This window comes from Branchiostoma lanceolatum, chromosome 8, assembly GCF_035083965.1.
Source record: "Branchiostoma lanceolatum isolate klBraLanc5 chromosome 8, klBraLanc5.hap2, whole genome shotgun sequence".
Lineage (NCBI taxonomy): Eukaryota > Metazoa > Chordata > Leptocardii > Amphioxiformes > Branchiostomatidae > Branchiostoma > Branchiostoma lanceolatum.
In genome coordinates, this window is record NC_089729.1 from 7,333,295 (window position 1) to 7,347,366 (window position 14,072).

The 14,072-nt window shown below is 44.5% G+C and overlaps 1 protein-coding gene across 1 annotated transcript; it reads right to left on the reverse strand.

The window, feature by feature from the left end:
- Nucleotides 1-490: 490 nt before the first annotated feature.
- Nucleotides 491-4,737, reverse strand: LOC136440060 (3'-5' exoribonuclease 1-like). The gene is made up of 6 exons (XM_066435837.1): nt 4,166-4,737; nt 2,705-2,788; nt 2,358-2,464; nt 1,787-1,892; nt 1,422-1,556; nt 491-897 (listed from the first exon to the last, which is right to left on the reverse strand). The coding sequence occupies exons 1-6, from the start codon at nt 4,301-4,303 to the stop codon at nt 799-801; spliced, it is 669 nt and encodes a 222-aa protein (XP_066291934.1). The 5' UTR covers nt 4,304-4,737; the 3' UTR covers nt 491-798.
- Nucleotides 4,738-14,072: the final 9,335 nt, after the last annotated feature.

The following is a 14,072-nucleotide window of genomic DNA, read 5'->3' on the forward strand; positions in this document are numbered from 1 at the left end:
GGAGCCTGACTGATGAGGCTAGTCTTGTGCGTCGACTTGAAACTGTTTGGCCGTTTGGATCAGGTGCTAAAAATTTTAGCACCTGACCCAAACGGCCAAACCCTTTTAGTAAAATGGTTTGATGTGGAAACACGTTAACACAATAAACCAAGGTCACGGAAAGTCCTGGCTGGATATTAACTGGTTTATATATGATAGTAAACATTTCAACCCATGATGTGTAGACATGTGGCAGCAGGGGGCATTGAAATAAACTGGATTATCACAAAGGAGAGACAATGTGTGTTTTGCAGTTGATATCGGTATGTCGTGGTCCCCTCCAGCTGCAGGTCGATTATAGGGAAAGTCGCTAGGAGCGCTAGTCCATCAGGCTCGGGGGGGGGGGGGGACTGTAATCCCCATGGTAGTTTTGGTACACTCGGTCATGCAGTTCCAATCCATTGTAATACTAATGTATCGTTTAGTGGCAAAAGAGGAAAACTACCCACAATGAACATGTAAATGTTCTTTTGTTTCATCAAACATCACACTGTTCAACATGCATGTATTTGTTGAGTGTAGATATTATGTATTATAGATATATGTAATCACATAGCAAAATAAAGTAGAAAGTGTTCACAATGACTACAGATATGGATAAGTTTTCACTACATGACAAATTTAAAATCGTGTAGATTTCATTCCGGGAGCTGCGCCGTATCTATACACACAGTGGATCACTTGTAAATACACATCACAGTGAATCAAAACAAGGTCAGGTTGAAAGTTGATGACGTCGTTGTTCATTTCAGAGCAGAGCTAGTCGGAGGGATGGTTCACGACCCAGTTCGCCTTGAGCGTCTCGTTGTTTGGGAACGCGACGGGTCTCCCACTGGCGCGGAGTTTGCGCGAAAGGGCCTGTAAAACGGCAATGACGTAAAAAACATTTAATTTGCAAGAAAAGATGCTAGTATGTACCAGTGCTGCTCATAACTGGCCAGGCTGGCCGGTAACCATTTTCGTCATTGGCTCCAGTCAGAAAGTATCAAGCGAGGATGAGATCCTGTCTGTTCCACACACACACTGTGACACACATACTGTGACACACACGCACACACACACACACACACACACACACTGTGACACACACACACTGCGACACACACACACACACACGGTACAAACACACACGCATACCGAGTGACACACACATAAACACACACACTGTGACACACACACACACTGTGACACACACACACACACACTGTGACACACGCACACCGCGTGAACCCCCCCCCCCCCCCCCCCCACACACACACATACACACACACACACACACAGTCCTCCGCCAAATGTTCTCCCTATAGCCGGCGCGGTTAGTCTGGTAGAGACTAAGAAAACGTCACGATCAGCCTCCCAACATCAGCTTGGAGATGACTTACCTCCATGATGCGGCAGATGTTACGGGCGTCGCTGATGGCGCTGTGGAGTTGTCCCTGCTGACTGATGCCCAGAGCCGACAGCATGTCCGGGATCCGGGGGGTCGCCTGGCCGCGTCGCAGACGGATCCCCATCAGCTGGGACGGAAGTGTGAAAACGTGTAATGAAGCAGTAAAGGTTGGAATTCTGTGATACGTACGTTAGTTATCCTTCTGGGATTGTGATACACCGTTAAAGTAGTTTATGATTAATATGATCATGACAAGCATACAGAAATGCAACGAGAAGTTTCTAATGCATAACTTGATTATTCATGATTCTCACTGGATTCATGCACCTTTCTTTTGGTTGGCATAGCTAAACGTACCTTCATGTAGTGAAGCTTGATGTTGGAGAATCTCCGGGTAAAGCTTGGGAAGGACATCCGGGACACCTCGCACTGGGACCGCATGATCTGGTTACAGTCGAAGATGCTGAGAGAGTGAAGTCCTGTTATTGTACTGACAATACTAGTATACTAGTGTGTTCCGAAGAAAAAGATTTCTTACTTGCACTTGCCACCAGTAAAAGCTTTATTATTGACGCCACAAAAAGTACAGTGACTTTCGCACGGTCAGCAACAAACTACAAAATAGAAGTGCAAAAAAACCTTACAATTCTATGTACTAAACAATACAGGCTAACATACGCGGATTTCTAGTATCTTGATACAATTAGGTGGGAATAATCGAGGGTTTTAGTGCCTTTTCTAATAACAAAGCAATATATTTACCTATTTTGGCATTGTGAGAGCTGTCAAATCGTGCTAGTATCTCTACCTCAAAAATGGCCAAGGCATGAATATAGAAATGTAAATGAAAGTTTCTTCAATATTGCCAGATAATATTCAATTCTTCAATTCAGAGACTACATCTGAAGGCAAAGTAAAGGATCGTTACCCATCTGTAACCAGTGCAAAGTTGGAGTCTGTCAGGCCTCTGTTAGACAGCCATTTCTGGAAGCGGTCAAACACCACCGGGAAGGGACTGGCAGCATCCACCGTGTGCTGTTGTGAATGTGAGTAAGATGAAGTGATTATTTTCAACACATCACCACAGATTCTACAACTATGACGTTTACATGACAAGGTGCTGGTCTGACCTGATTTTGTTTCAGCAAAGAAGCTACTCGAAAGAATTATATTATTGAAAATTTGGGATCAACAACAGATGCTTAGGCAGATCCCGAGGTATATCAGATGCATACATTTTCCAGGCTCTGTACTGATTGTCATGTGTATACGTACCTGTTGTATCTTGGTGAGTTCCCTACAAAACGGACTGAGTTCAGGATTCTCCACTGGTCTGCAGTACTCGTGGAATTCCTCAAGCTGAAGGACGGGATAAGCAATAGGAAATCAAACTAATGACAACAACAACAAATATCTATCAAGGGTGAATAATTGTCGCAACACTTCTTCCTTGATTTTGTTTGCTTTGTTTGGGAAATATTTTTTCGTCACTCCTTATGGACTCGCCTCGAAAACTAATCTCCAACAGACTCATTTGGATACTGAAATTGGCCACTTTGGGTGAATGACTTGGCAGAAAATTAACCAGCCGCAGCTTGAATATTCTAGCTACAGGAATCTGATGGAGGCTATAGGCCAATAGACAACGGAAAGTACCGTCACAATCGTATATTCCTGAAAGGGTCCTTTTCATAGCGGCCTTTGTTAACAAAAAAGTGAGAGGTCCAATTCCTCTGCATGTGCAAATGCCTTTGTTTCGCGAAGGCTGTCCGTGTGTTTGTAATGATTTGTTCAAATAAAAAAAGACTTCATTGTGCATCATTGTTATTGCTTTTGGAAGGTTGCTATAATCATACTCAATGTACAAACTTTCACAGACGTATCGTTAATGAATGTTTTATCGTGCCCTTTAAAAAAAGTGACCCGTAAGACTAACTTTTGATCACACAATCCGTGGATTATGATGACATATAGTTTCGATGACGTTGCCCACTTTCGTCAGTTTCGATAGGTCACATAGTTTCGATAACGGGTCATAAACAATAAATAGAACCCACATTGACACAATGGTAAGGTGATCGATGCGGGTGTTTAAGTAAACAATACCCGAAACTCAACCAGAGTCCCTGCCAAAGTATTTATATCGAACTTCAGATGGACAAAATATGGTGGCATTGGAAATATGTTATGTCTTGGCAACAAATTTTTGCCTAAACAGGAACTTTGATCTTATCGACTTCTGTCCACTCTTTTATTTTCCATCCGTTCGTTACCAAATATAGTATCAGGCTGTTCTTTCACATTTGCGCCACGTCTCGTTTCTACACCCAGTTATTTGTTTTCGTTATCAATCATACATGTTCAGTTTTCGTCGCTCCTGTCGACTTGTTCATGACAGCACAATAGCTACAGTACAATGCCTTTGTCGAGTGTCTCACATAGATACAAAATGTAGATTTCAATTACAATATGAAGCACTCGGCCCCTCTACAGCATTGAATAGTATATACATACTCATACAAGTAAAGCCTTTTTGTTTACACAACTACAACCACCGTCACAGACAATTCCTTCGCAAATGTTCCGATTGGCTTCAGCTGCCCTCCTGTTAGCATGCTACTCCTGGCCACATTCGGACGGGGAATTGACTGTGGCTGTGTTAAAAGGACTATAATAACTTGTTAATGACTCACCAACCTGATGGAGTTATTCGCGGATATAAATATATATACATACCATTTGGAAGTTACTTCCATCCACGATGACGGCGCCAAACTCGATGATTTCGGTCCGGAAGTCCGCCCGACGCGGCTTGATACATGTCGCCTCAAAATCCACCACACAGTAATACTTGGGAGAATATCCGTGCGCCATTTTGGTCAGTTTTCACATGAACTTGGTCTGTTTGCATGTACGCCGTGTGAGTTGTACTGGCCGACCTACCCTGTTCTACACGCACAAAAACGTCCTGACCACACCTTGGTCATAGTTTCGGGCGTGGGCGTGGTTTGCCATTGTCTCAGGTGTGACGTGTGCTTTTGGAGTTAAAGGTTAACAATGTCATCTTTGACCGTGCCATGTTAGCTATCTGGGGAATGTTCTGATGTGTGTCTAATAACAGCGGGAAAGGGCGACAAGAATGTATGACAAAATACCACAGGTGCTGTGATTAACAAAGTTGTTTTACCGCTTCGAGTCCAACTGCTATGAAGCCTTTGAATTAGATCGTAGTACCTGTAGTTAAATATCAGTTTGCCCCAATGGACGGTACCATTTCCAAAGAAAGGGGATAACTACCGATAACGCCCGGTAGTTTCGACACGCTATTGTTTATATAGAAACATAATACATATTGACGTAATATTATTCCTGTCGTGTTCCATTGTACCTGTCCAATGGCACGTGCTCACTGTCAAAATGGCGCTCGTCACGAATCAAGCGCCGCAGGTGCTTGATTCCTTCACTCACTGAATGTCTAAATGCACAGATTCGCAGCCTTTCGTCAGAGCAAAGCAGTCGAATACATACTCGGTAAGCACACCAACCCCCAACCCCCTCCCCCCATCCACTAGACGGAGATCGCGTTGCGACCTCGCGGCGTCCTAAATTAGACTTGTGTAACCCTCAACTTCACTATCGGAAATCATGCAAAATGTAAAAGTATGACTGAAAAGACAGCAAAACATACAAAGCAGAAAAAAAAATTGTTTTTCTCTATGAAATTCGTTGAGCACCCTGTCAAATCGCTCAGTCGCGGCGCGGTCGCCGCCCCAGGTCTAACGAATGGGGGTATAAGCCCCACGAGGGGTGTCGACGCCGGGCAAAACTCAACAGTAAGTGGCTTACGGCTGTGTTTAAAAGCCGTCTAGATATATCTCTCCGGCAGCATTCCGTCTTGCAAAATGGTAAGATAAAAACTCAAATCAGGTATCGTCTCGACTGCGTTTGTCATGTATTTCACCAGCATTTAAACTATGTAGGATTTCAAGTCTTAACTCTGTGACGGAAAAGCAACGAAACGCTGATTTTGAACAAGACCCAGCTTAAGTATTATGATTTGCATTTTATTCGTGGTCTAGCGCGTACGACTGCCGGCCAGTGGTACCGTTGTCAATGCCTTTTATCATTGTCTGCATACATGGTAGCAGTGCGCTATTACCTGTACAGTACTGAATAAGAACCGCTTTATGAATATTACTATTAGTCTTGGGATAATGGTGATTGTCGGGGTCCACAACAACTACCGTGGGTGGAGTCAACCTTGGTGCTGATCGGCCATCCGACTGACAAAGCGCTGCATTTCTAAAGCAAGCTGTTTGGCGGCGCTTTTTCAGTGTGCACTGCCGATGTATTCTATTCGCCTAATTGTATGATCACATAATCATATTTTGTGGTTACACTATTTCATGTATTTATATTTGTAGTCTGCGTCTGTCATAATGAGATGTGAGTTTCTTATAAAGTGTCATTGAATCTTATAATCACCGGTTGTTTTTCGTCGCTGTTCTGGCCACAACGATGTTGACGATTTTCATGTGTTCTGATACATGTTTATGTGCCAGTGACCTTCAAATAACCTTGACCTCCAAGTTTTGTGACCTACATTACACAGCTTGTACACATATTATCATAATCAGCTCATGGTGCTAGTCAAAACCGATCAATACGCTGTCGATATGTGCCTGCCATATATGGAATATGTCCACTGTATGTAGATTCCATGGCTAGTTTCCATGACAGCAGCGGCCTTTCGTCTGTTCAGTCTGTTTCGATATCTATTGAATGGGAAGTTGAATGATAACCCGAACGATGCTTTCTGTCGATCATTATTACTGAAATAATACTCAGATTACCGAATAAACAAATGATTTAGGGGTCAATGTGAGGTCAATCCCTGTGGTATTATGAGGGGCCGTTCTGTTATTGTAGTGAGTTGAGTAACAGTCGTGTAGGTCACAGACTTATGTACGTAAAGATTACTATGGTATGTCCATTCATTCGTGAAAGACCATTGAGATACAGCCATGACAACCAGACCGGTACTGGCCTTTCATGTTCAAAATCCTTTTAAAAATTGACATTCAAATAACCGAGTCATTATCTCAGTACTTTCACGGCAGATAACAGAAATTCGCACGGACGATTTGACAGGAGATCGATAATTTGCGGCGGTCCCTAATTGTTTCAGTCCGTTATCCCATGATCATCGAAATCCCATCCCCACAGAGCCAACCTTCCCTCGTCACGCATCCCAACTGCCGCTCGTTACTCACACAGTCGCCAGGGTCCACAAATGTGGGGCCATCATTACTCTCACTGCCGCGAGGGATGACAAATGTGCGGCCATCTTTACTCTTTTATCACAGACGCACCGTCGTCCATCAAGACACCGCTGCGATCGAGAAAGAAAACTTCCCTCAAGGAAGGGATTAGAAATTATCTTGTAATGTGCTTTAAAAGGAGGTCATTCGTTTGAAGTGCTTGTGACATGTAAGGTTGTCTTTTATCAGTGACACTCTGTATGTTTCAGTGCTTTCAAAGTAAAGCTGAAGCAAGGAGGTTTAATTTCAACCTCCCCGGTTGAAGCATTGTAAACCATGTGTATGTGGATGCTCCCCATGCCTGCGCCATGTGGCGTCACCAATTGCGTGTTCCCAGTAGAATAGAGTTCAATTACCAGTCTTTAATTAACCAGCCCAAAACGTCCCTTACTAATGAGCTGGGACAACAATATATAATCAGAGTAATTTCCTCCCATTCCCAGGTGTGCACGGGACATGATAATGGCTGTGCTTACACAAGCGTTTTGAATCGACTTGGAGTCGACTCAGGGCTGTGCAAGGACATTCCTGGGCCACTCAAGTAGCGTTTTCTAGTAGGAAAACTCCACCTGAGCAGCCCAAGGCTCCTAACACAGCGGACCTATGTCATGTTGCTCATTGAGCATTAATTGACAACCTCTTTTTCAAAGTATGTCTTTCCACTTCTCAAATAAAACGCACTACTAAAAGTCCCTTATGCGACAGCCACCTAGAAGCCCCTGAGCTATTCCTTTTAAGAGAGGGTAGAGATTCTGTGAGCTGTTATTGAAGCTGTAGGGTTTCTTTCTCCACGCAGTTTATATTAACCTAGCCATCAAGCCAACTGACACACAGTAGCCTGGGATACTTCATCCATTTGATCGGCTTTGGTTTGGTTAAGCCCCCCTCTCACTGAACCCGCGGCGCGCTGGCGGCGTCGCTGCGTCCTAAACTGGATTTGTGTTACCCTTGACTTTAAAATGGGAATATCATTCAAAACGTACAAGTATGACCAAAAAGACAACAAAACACACAAAGCTTAAAAAGATTCGTTTTTTTGTCGATGAAATTCGTTGAGTGCTTTGTCAATTCGATCGGCCGCAGCGACGCCGCCAGCGTGCCGCGGGTCCAGTGAGAGGGACCAGACTGGGGAAATTTTAGGAAGTGGCCAAACAGGGCAAATGATTTGCCAGGGAATTAGCCATTGGGCCTGCGCGAACTACATACTTTGGTCGGCTAAACTCCCTTGCAGATTATTCTCCCTGTTTGGTCAATTTGAAATATGTTTCCAGTACACAGAGGAGTATAGGGGAGACAAGGGTTTGGTCGAAAGACAATAAAACAATGTAGGGATTCTATTAAGGAAACACAACCCCAACCAGTAATCAATGTCGGTAGCTTGAGAATTCGATGCATGCCGCACTTTCTACAGAAGCATTTTAAACAGCAAAACAATACTTGCCACCACAGTCTCTACTGTTATAAAATGGACCGAGCCTAGTCGTCACACAGACAGTAGGACGTACCGGGGCCGATTCAGGTCACGAATAGATTTATTGAGGAGTATAAGGGTAGCATTGTTTCAGTACGTAAAACATGTCAGTGAGAAATGCTTGCAATCGTGCGGACTATCTAGAGGTTAGACAAGGACGAATAGCTCAATTAAGAAAAGAGGCGGCGAGGAGGGACGAGAAGAGACAAGAAAGGGCGTGAGAAGAAGTGCGTGGTGGAAAGAAACATGACAGGGGCTATACTATACCGAAGCAAAGACAGGAGAGATGTAGCCGGTGACAAGACACATGGGCCAAAATAGTACGGATACTGTTTCGGTCCATGTATACTGTCTTGCCACCGGAAGATATGGTTGTAGATTAGGAGAGAGACACAACACCAATATCACCCAAGTGGCCATCGCAGCGCCTTCCACTGTCTGACCGTGGCGCCAACTATGGAGCCAAAGTCGATTTAAAAAAACCCATTATCTTACCAGAAAAAGCATATATTCTATGTTCAATGCTTCTCTACGTTTGAAACGACCAGTGATCTAGATATCTTGGAAAAAGATTCCCGGCCTGCGGCATAACCGATTTGCCATTTCAGGACCAATGTCAAGGATCTCTATCACGTGAGCTCTAGCAGCCCGTTCCTGCGCATTATTGGAGTGAGGAAAATGGGTGTCAAATCTGGTCGGACAGTAGACAGCGTATGTGCGTAAGAGATCTACATCCGAAGGCACAAAAACCACATGGGCTGAAATTCCTTCACATCGCCCAAAACTGACGACTTTGAGAGTCGATAATGTTGTCAGTGTCAAGGGGGCAAAAGTATGACGCAACGCGATATCTCAACCGAGACGCAACGTACAAAGTGTAGAACAGCAAGTTATCAAAATTATTTTCCTGGCTTCCAAAATTTCATTTACAGTAGATTTCTTAGAACGGGTGCAGTAGGTAGCAAGGCTTTGATTTTGCCCAGCAGACCACGGCCTAATATGGTCCCATAGAGCATGTGAACGTGAGTTTCAGGAGTAGCGATGTGTGCGCACTAAGTCTTCCAACCACATAAATCTCGGATACTTCGCGTGGTTTTCCGGGCTAACCGCGAGGGCGACGACATTGATGTGTTGTCTGCGGTCTCCTTAGTTGTTGGTGTGAAATGAGGCGGTTAGGATGCCGTCAGTCGGCCGACAGGCCTGGGCACCAGACGGCTGGGTGCCTCCAACCTACGCGGGCGAGTGTCGCAGCCGTTCTAGAACGTCAATGTTCTTCCAGCAGCAGTTCCATTGTGAGGTACACAAACAGAATGCCAAGCTGCGGACGCAAGCAAAAGAACAGATGATTGGGATTACGGAGGAAGCCGCGGCATTTGGACAGATTACGGCTCCCTCCCCGCACGCGGGGTTTGGCGTGACTTCCCGGCCCAATCGATAGGGATGGTCCACAACTGTTCGTTTAATGAGGTTGTGTACTAGGGGAGGAGACATCAATTATAATTCCGCCATGACAACGTCGTCTGTACCTTTCAGGGGTAGCCTGAGTTTGTCCCGGCGCTCGTTTGCACTGCATTCCATGGCTCTAGCGCAGGTCATCAGCAATGCTTCAGCCGGGGAGACCTGTGTCGTCCCACCGACCGGGAAGAACAGCACGGCAAGGACTTTTGTCTGCCCGGAACCGCTCGATAGCGAGAAGGACACTTACTGTTGCGGGTTCTCGCCCAATTACTTCTGCTGCTCCAAGCCGTTCGACACGTTTGCAGTCGTGATGGGAGGAATTCTCACCAGCGTTCTGTTCTTGGCCGTCAGCTACGCCATCATCGCTTACATCCACAACTTCTTCAGGCGACGGCGCGCCCGCAGAATCCAACACGGAATGCCGCCCTGTCGGACTGACTCGGGGATTTTCCAGTTTGCGGAGGGACTCTCGGCGGAGGAGAGGGAGAAGGCGATTCTGGCCAAAGTTACGGGAGACGGTGGTCCCAGTCAGCGGGCATCACCACCACCGTCACCGCAGCACAGGTTGCTCCTACCGGCAGCGGACTGCAGGAAGAACTCGTCGTCCACGTTTAACGATGAGGAAGATGCGGGTCGCAACTACCGGGAGGACATGGAGGACAGGGTGGAGCTGGACGAGGACATGTTCATGACGGACGTGCGCACGCGGAGGAGTTCTGAGGAGAGGCTGACAGGGGCCACATCCGGTCCGCACGACCACGCCGCGGTCGTGATTGTGCCGAGCGACAACCAGCCGCAGGGAAGGACTGCCATCGCGTAACTTAACCAGCGGGAACATATTACACGGGAACATTTCCTAAGACTTGTGTCTTCCGGGATGCATAGTATTTATTCTATGCACAGTAATATGTGTGGCAGCAAATACGTTGACTACCTGGTGCTCATCCTTGTACACGGAAAGGTATTTCGCAAGATCGTTCAGCTTACAGTACAGTGTCAATGGCGTTTATGTATATTGCATGTTTTAAACTATATGTTGTATAACATTTTCACAACATGACCGGCTACGCAGGGCATGAGGTTGCTATGTGACTGTTCAGCTCATCAAAAGAGGATTTTGAGATTACTGTTACCCGTTTTTGCCGGCATTAACCAAAGGAATGCTCTTAGTGCTTTTTACCGGCCCCAGCTTACAACAGTGGGGCAAGCGAGAGGGTGCGCGCCATGCACGCGACTCTTTGGCCTTGTCAAAACATTGGGAAAACATTTCCCGCTTGAGGAAAGACTCCAAAATCTGTTTGAAATGTGAAATTAGAGAGCAGATGCCGTTTCATCAGGCCAGACGTTCAGAGCGACATTGGGCCCAGTAATGCTATTACTTACATCCTTGATTCGGTTGGTAAACAGATTTCAAATGGAAAGAGGTCTCTAAGGATCATGTCTAATGAATTGCACCGTAGGGCAGAAGTTCCCATCTATTTGCACACCATTGAGTACACTTTAGGGATCGTTTTATATGTCCTTATCTCCGTCATACAAAAGTGATTTCGTTTACCCTTTCCCTTGAAAATGTTTCAGACCAGCGATAAACCATCAAATGGTAACTACAAATGCTCCATCATCGCAAAAATCCTTATTCCCCTCAAAGTCGTATTTACATGAGTAACAAACACTGGCCCAAACATGCACAAATGTAAGAAACTAGATTCGTTGACCGTAACCGCCCGTACTGAAGATCCCATCCCCGGAATACTGCTGAACACTTCCCCTTGGTTTGTTCAACAAGGTCAGACATAAGCATAGTTTCTCATACAATGTTTATCTATTCATCTTTTTCATCAACGCAAGTCGACATATTTATGAATGGCGCGGATAATGAATGACTCTGGGCATGACAGAAACGGCATCGTTCTTGTATTCTGCTCTAATTTTTCATTTGAAACAAACAATGACAGAAAAAAAACTTCACTGACGAAAAACGTATGTTGAAATGATGCGCAAGGATGCCGTTCTGCCGAAATTTTTTTATTGCCGCAAAAATGAACATGACTGAAACTGACTACACACAAACGCTTAGAAAGGAATGTCATCATATCGCCTGATGACCATGCATGTCCGGTTTTGCTTTATCTTCCACTTTATCTCTCCTTCTTTTGACAACATACTCGTACAGAAATCCCTTTGCACAACACGAGGTCCGCCAGGGTAATGCTTCCGCCCGTACTCATCATAACGTCACGCAACTATTTAATCAGGGACGGATATGAGCGCAACAGCCCGATTCGCAAACTCTCATTAGGATTCTGCGATCCCAGATATGAACCATTTGAATCTCTGCCAACCGATTTCCTTATCTTGTCGTTTGAATATGATACTTTACACTTGTATGCCTTTCAATATCGTAATGATTTTTGTATCAATTCGCCATTACTGTACCGCTGATATATGGTGCATATATTACCAACATCGATATACATGTATTAAGAAACAATGCCACGCTTATAGCTCAAAGTGCCAATTTTTCACCAAATCAAATCATACTGTCATACAAAGGAAGGATGTCTAATGGGTCGATAGAATTAAAAAGGCTCTATTGTACTATCGGACAGAAGGTTTTGTCGGCGCCAGGAAACATTGTTACCAGTTCATGTGACAGCAATAAAGTCGGAGACGTTCCTGAATGTCCCTGGTCCCCTGAGAGTCAGTGTAAGTCACGGGGTGGGACATATACACGAGCAGGTACACGATAGCCTGGAATCCAAACCTATTATAGCTCCCAAGTCTCCTCTCCGCAATTTGCAATAGGTTTGGATTCCAGGCTAGATACACGACAGACCCAGGCTGACGCGTGGACAGATGTTTAATCGCTTCTGGTCAGGTTTTACAGTTTCACGGATCGACAGCTGGTGTAAACATTAATGTTTACTTCAGAACAGTGTCCCAAATGTCGAGATGTTATTGAAATTCAATTATTCAGATTTTTTTTTTCATTTTGCCCCAGGCGTCTGCCTGAAGTAGTTAGTAATTGAACCAAACATTATTACAAAGTGTGACATGTCGATATGCATATAAACGACTAATCAATATAACGGTAACGTGTCAGTATTTCAATACATCCATATGTCTGTACAACAGCCTTAATATGAACAGAAATGTGATACATTTAGAGCGTGTCATCGTGACGTCATCGGTCTGTACATCCTTTGCCACATTGGTGGACTTCATGATCAGTGAAACTTTGCTGACAAAAATCACATATAAGCTATATATAGTAGGTACAGCCGCACTTCTTTAGCTAAAAAGTTGCCATTCGCCACACCTGATGAGCGAATAATACACGAAAAAGTAGCTTGAAATCTACCTCGTCATTTGTCTTACGTTGTGGCATGATGATGAACTGTCGTGTCATTCGGGATTGTCGCTCTCCGTATGTCTACGTCAGCACATCTTTTGTGCTTTTGTGTGGTTGACAGAAAAGTGTTTTATCGTGGAAAGGCTGTAAACAATGTGGGGAATAGAAAGAATTCCTTTTTGCAGGTGAATATCAAGGTAAGGTCAGCCGCACGACAGCGCCATCATTCTTCGACTATCGCAAGTTTCCTGCACTTTTTTTCTAGGCTCCCTTTTCACTAGACGGCAATCTCCGAGCAACCGTTCAGCGACCAGAAAATGGATTTGTGTGACCTTTGATTTCATAATTGGACTATGATGCAAGATGTTAAAGAATGATTTGGATGACGATAAAACACACAAAAGTTAACAGTTTATTTTTATCTCATCGAGCGATCTGTAAAATGACAAGTCTAAGGCCACTCAGCGGTCACAGCCTCAAGTAAACCCGTTCAATGTCAATGTCTCTTTTGTGCGTGTAGAATTTGAGAACAATATGCGGTATATAAGATACATTTTTATTTTAGACTGAACTGGTTTTTACCACATTCTAAATCACGAACCGTGTTTCCCAATGATCAGGCAAAATACGCTACATGATAAAGTGACCGATCGATCACGTCTTCTCATATTCTCCCCAGGCGGTTCCTAGGCGGGAACCCAATACTGAAAGTCATAAAGATGTCAGTGTAAGTTTAGAAGGGAGGCAAGGACACACGGGCTCATAAAATATCACACTAGGATAAGTGACTCATCTTGTTCCCATTGTCACAGTGGTTAACAATTCATCATACTTTTATTGTCAGCGGGAGCACAATATTGTTTTGCGTCCTAAGATTGTTTCAGCTCCCAAGATGACAACAAGTCGTATTTAATCTCGTGTCTTCTCTCTAAGGTCATATTCGGGTGAGGACAACCTGAGCTATTGCTTTTACCAATGTTTCAGCATAAACGCATTCATTACCATAAAGGTGATATTTGTGATAACGGCTGCTTCTGTTTT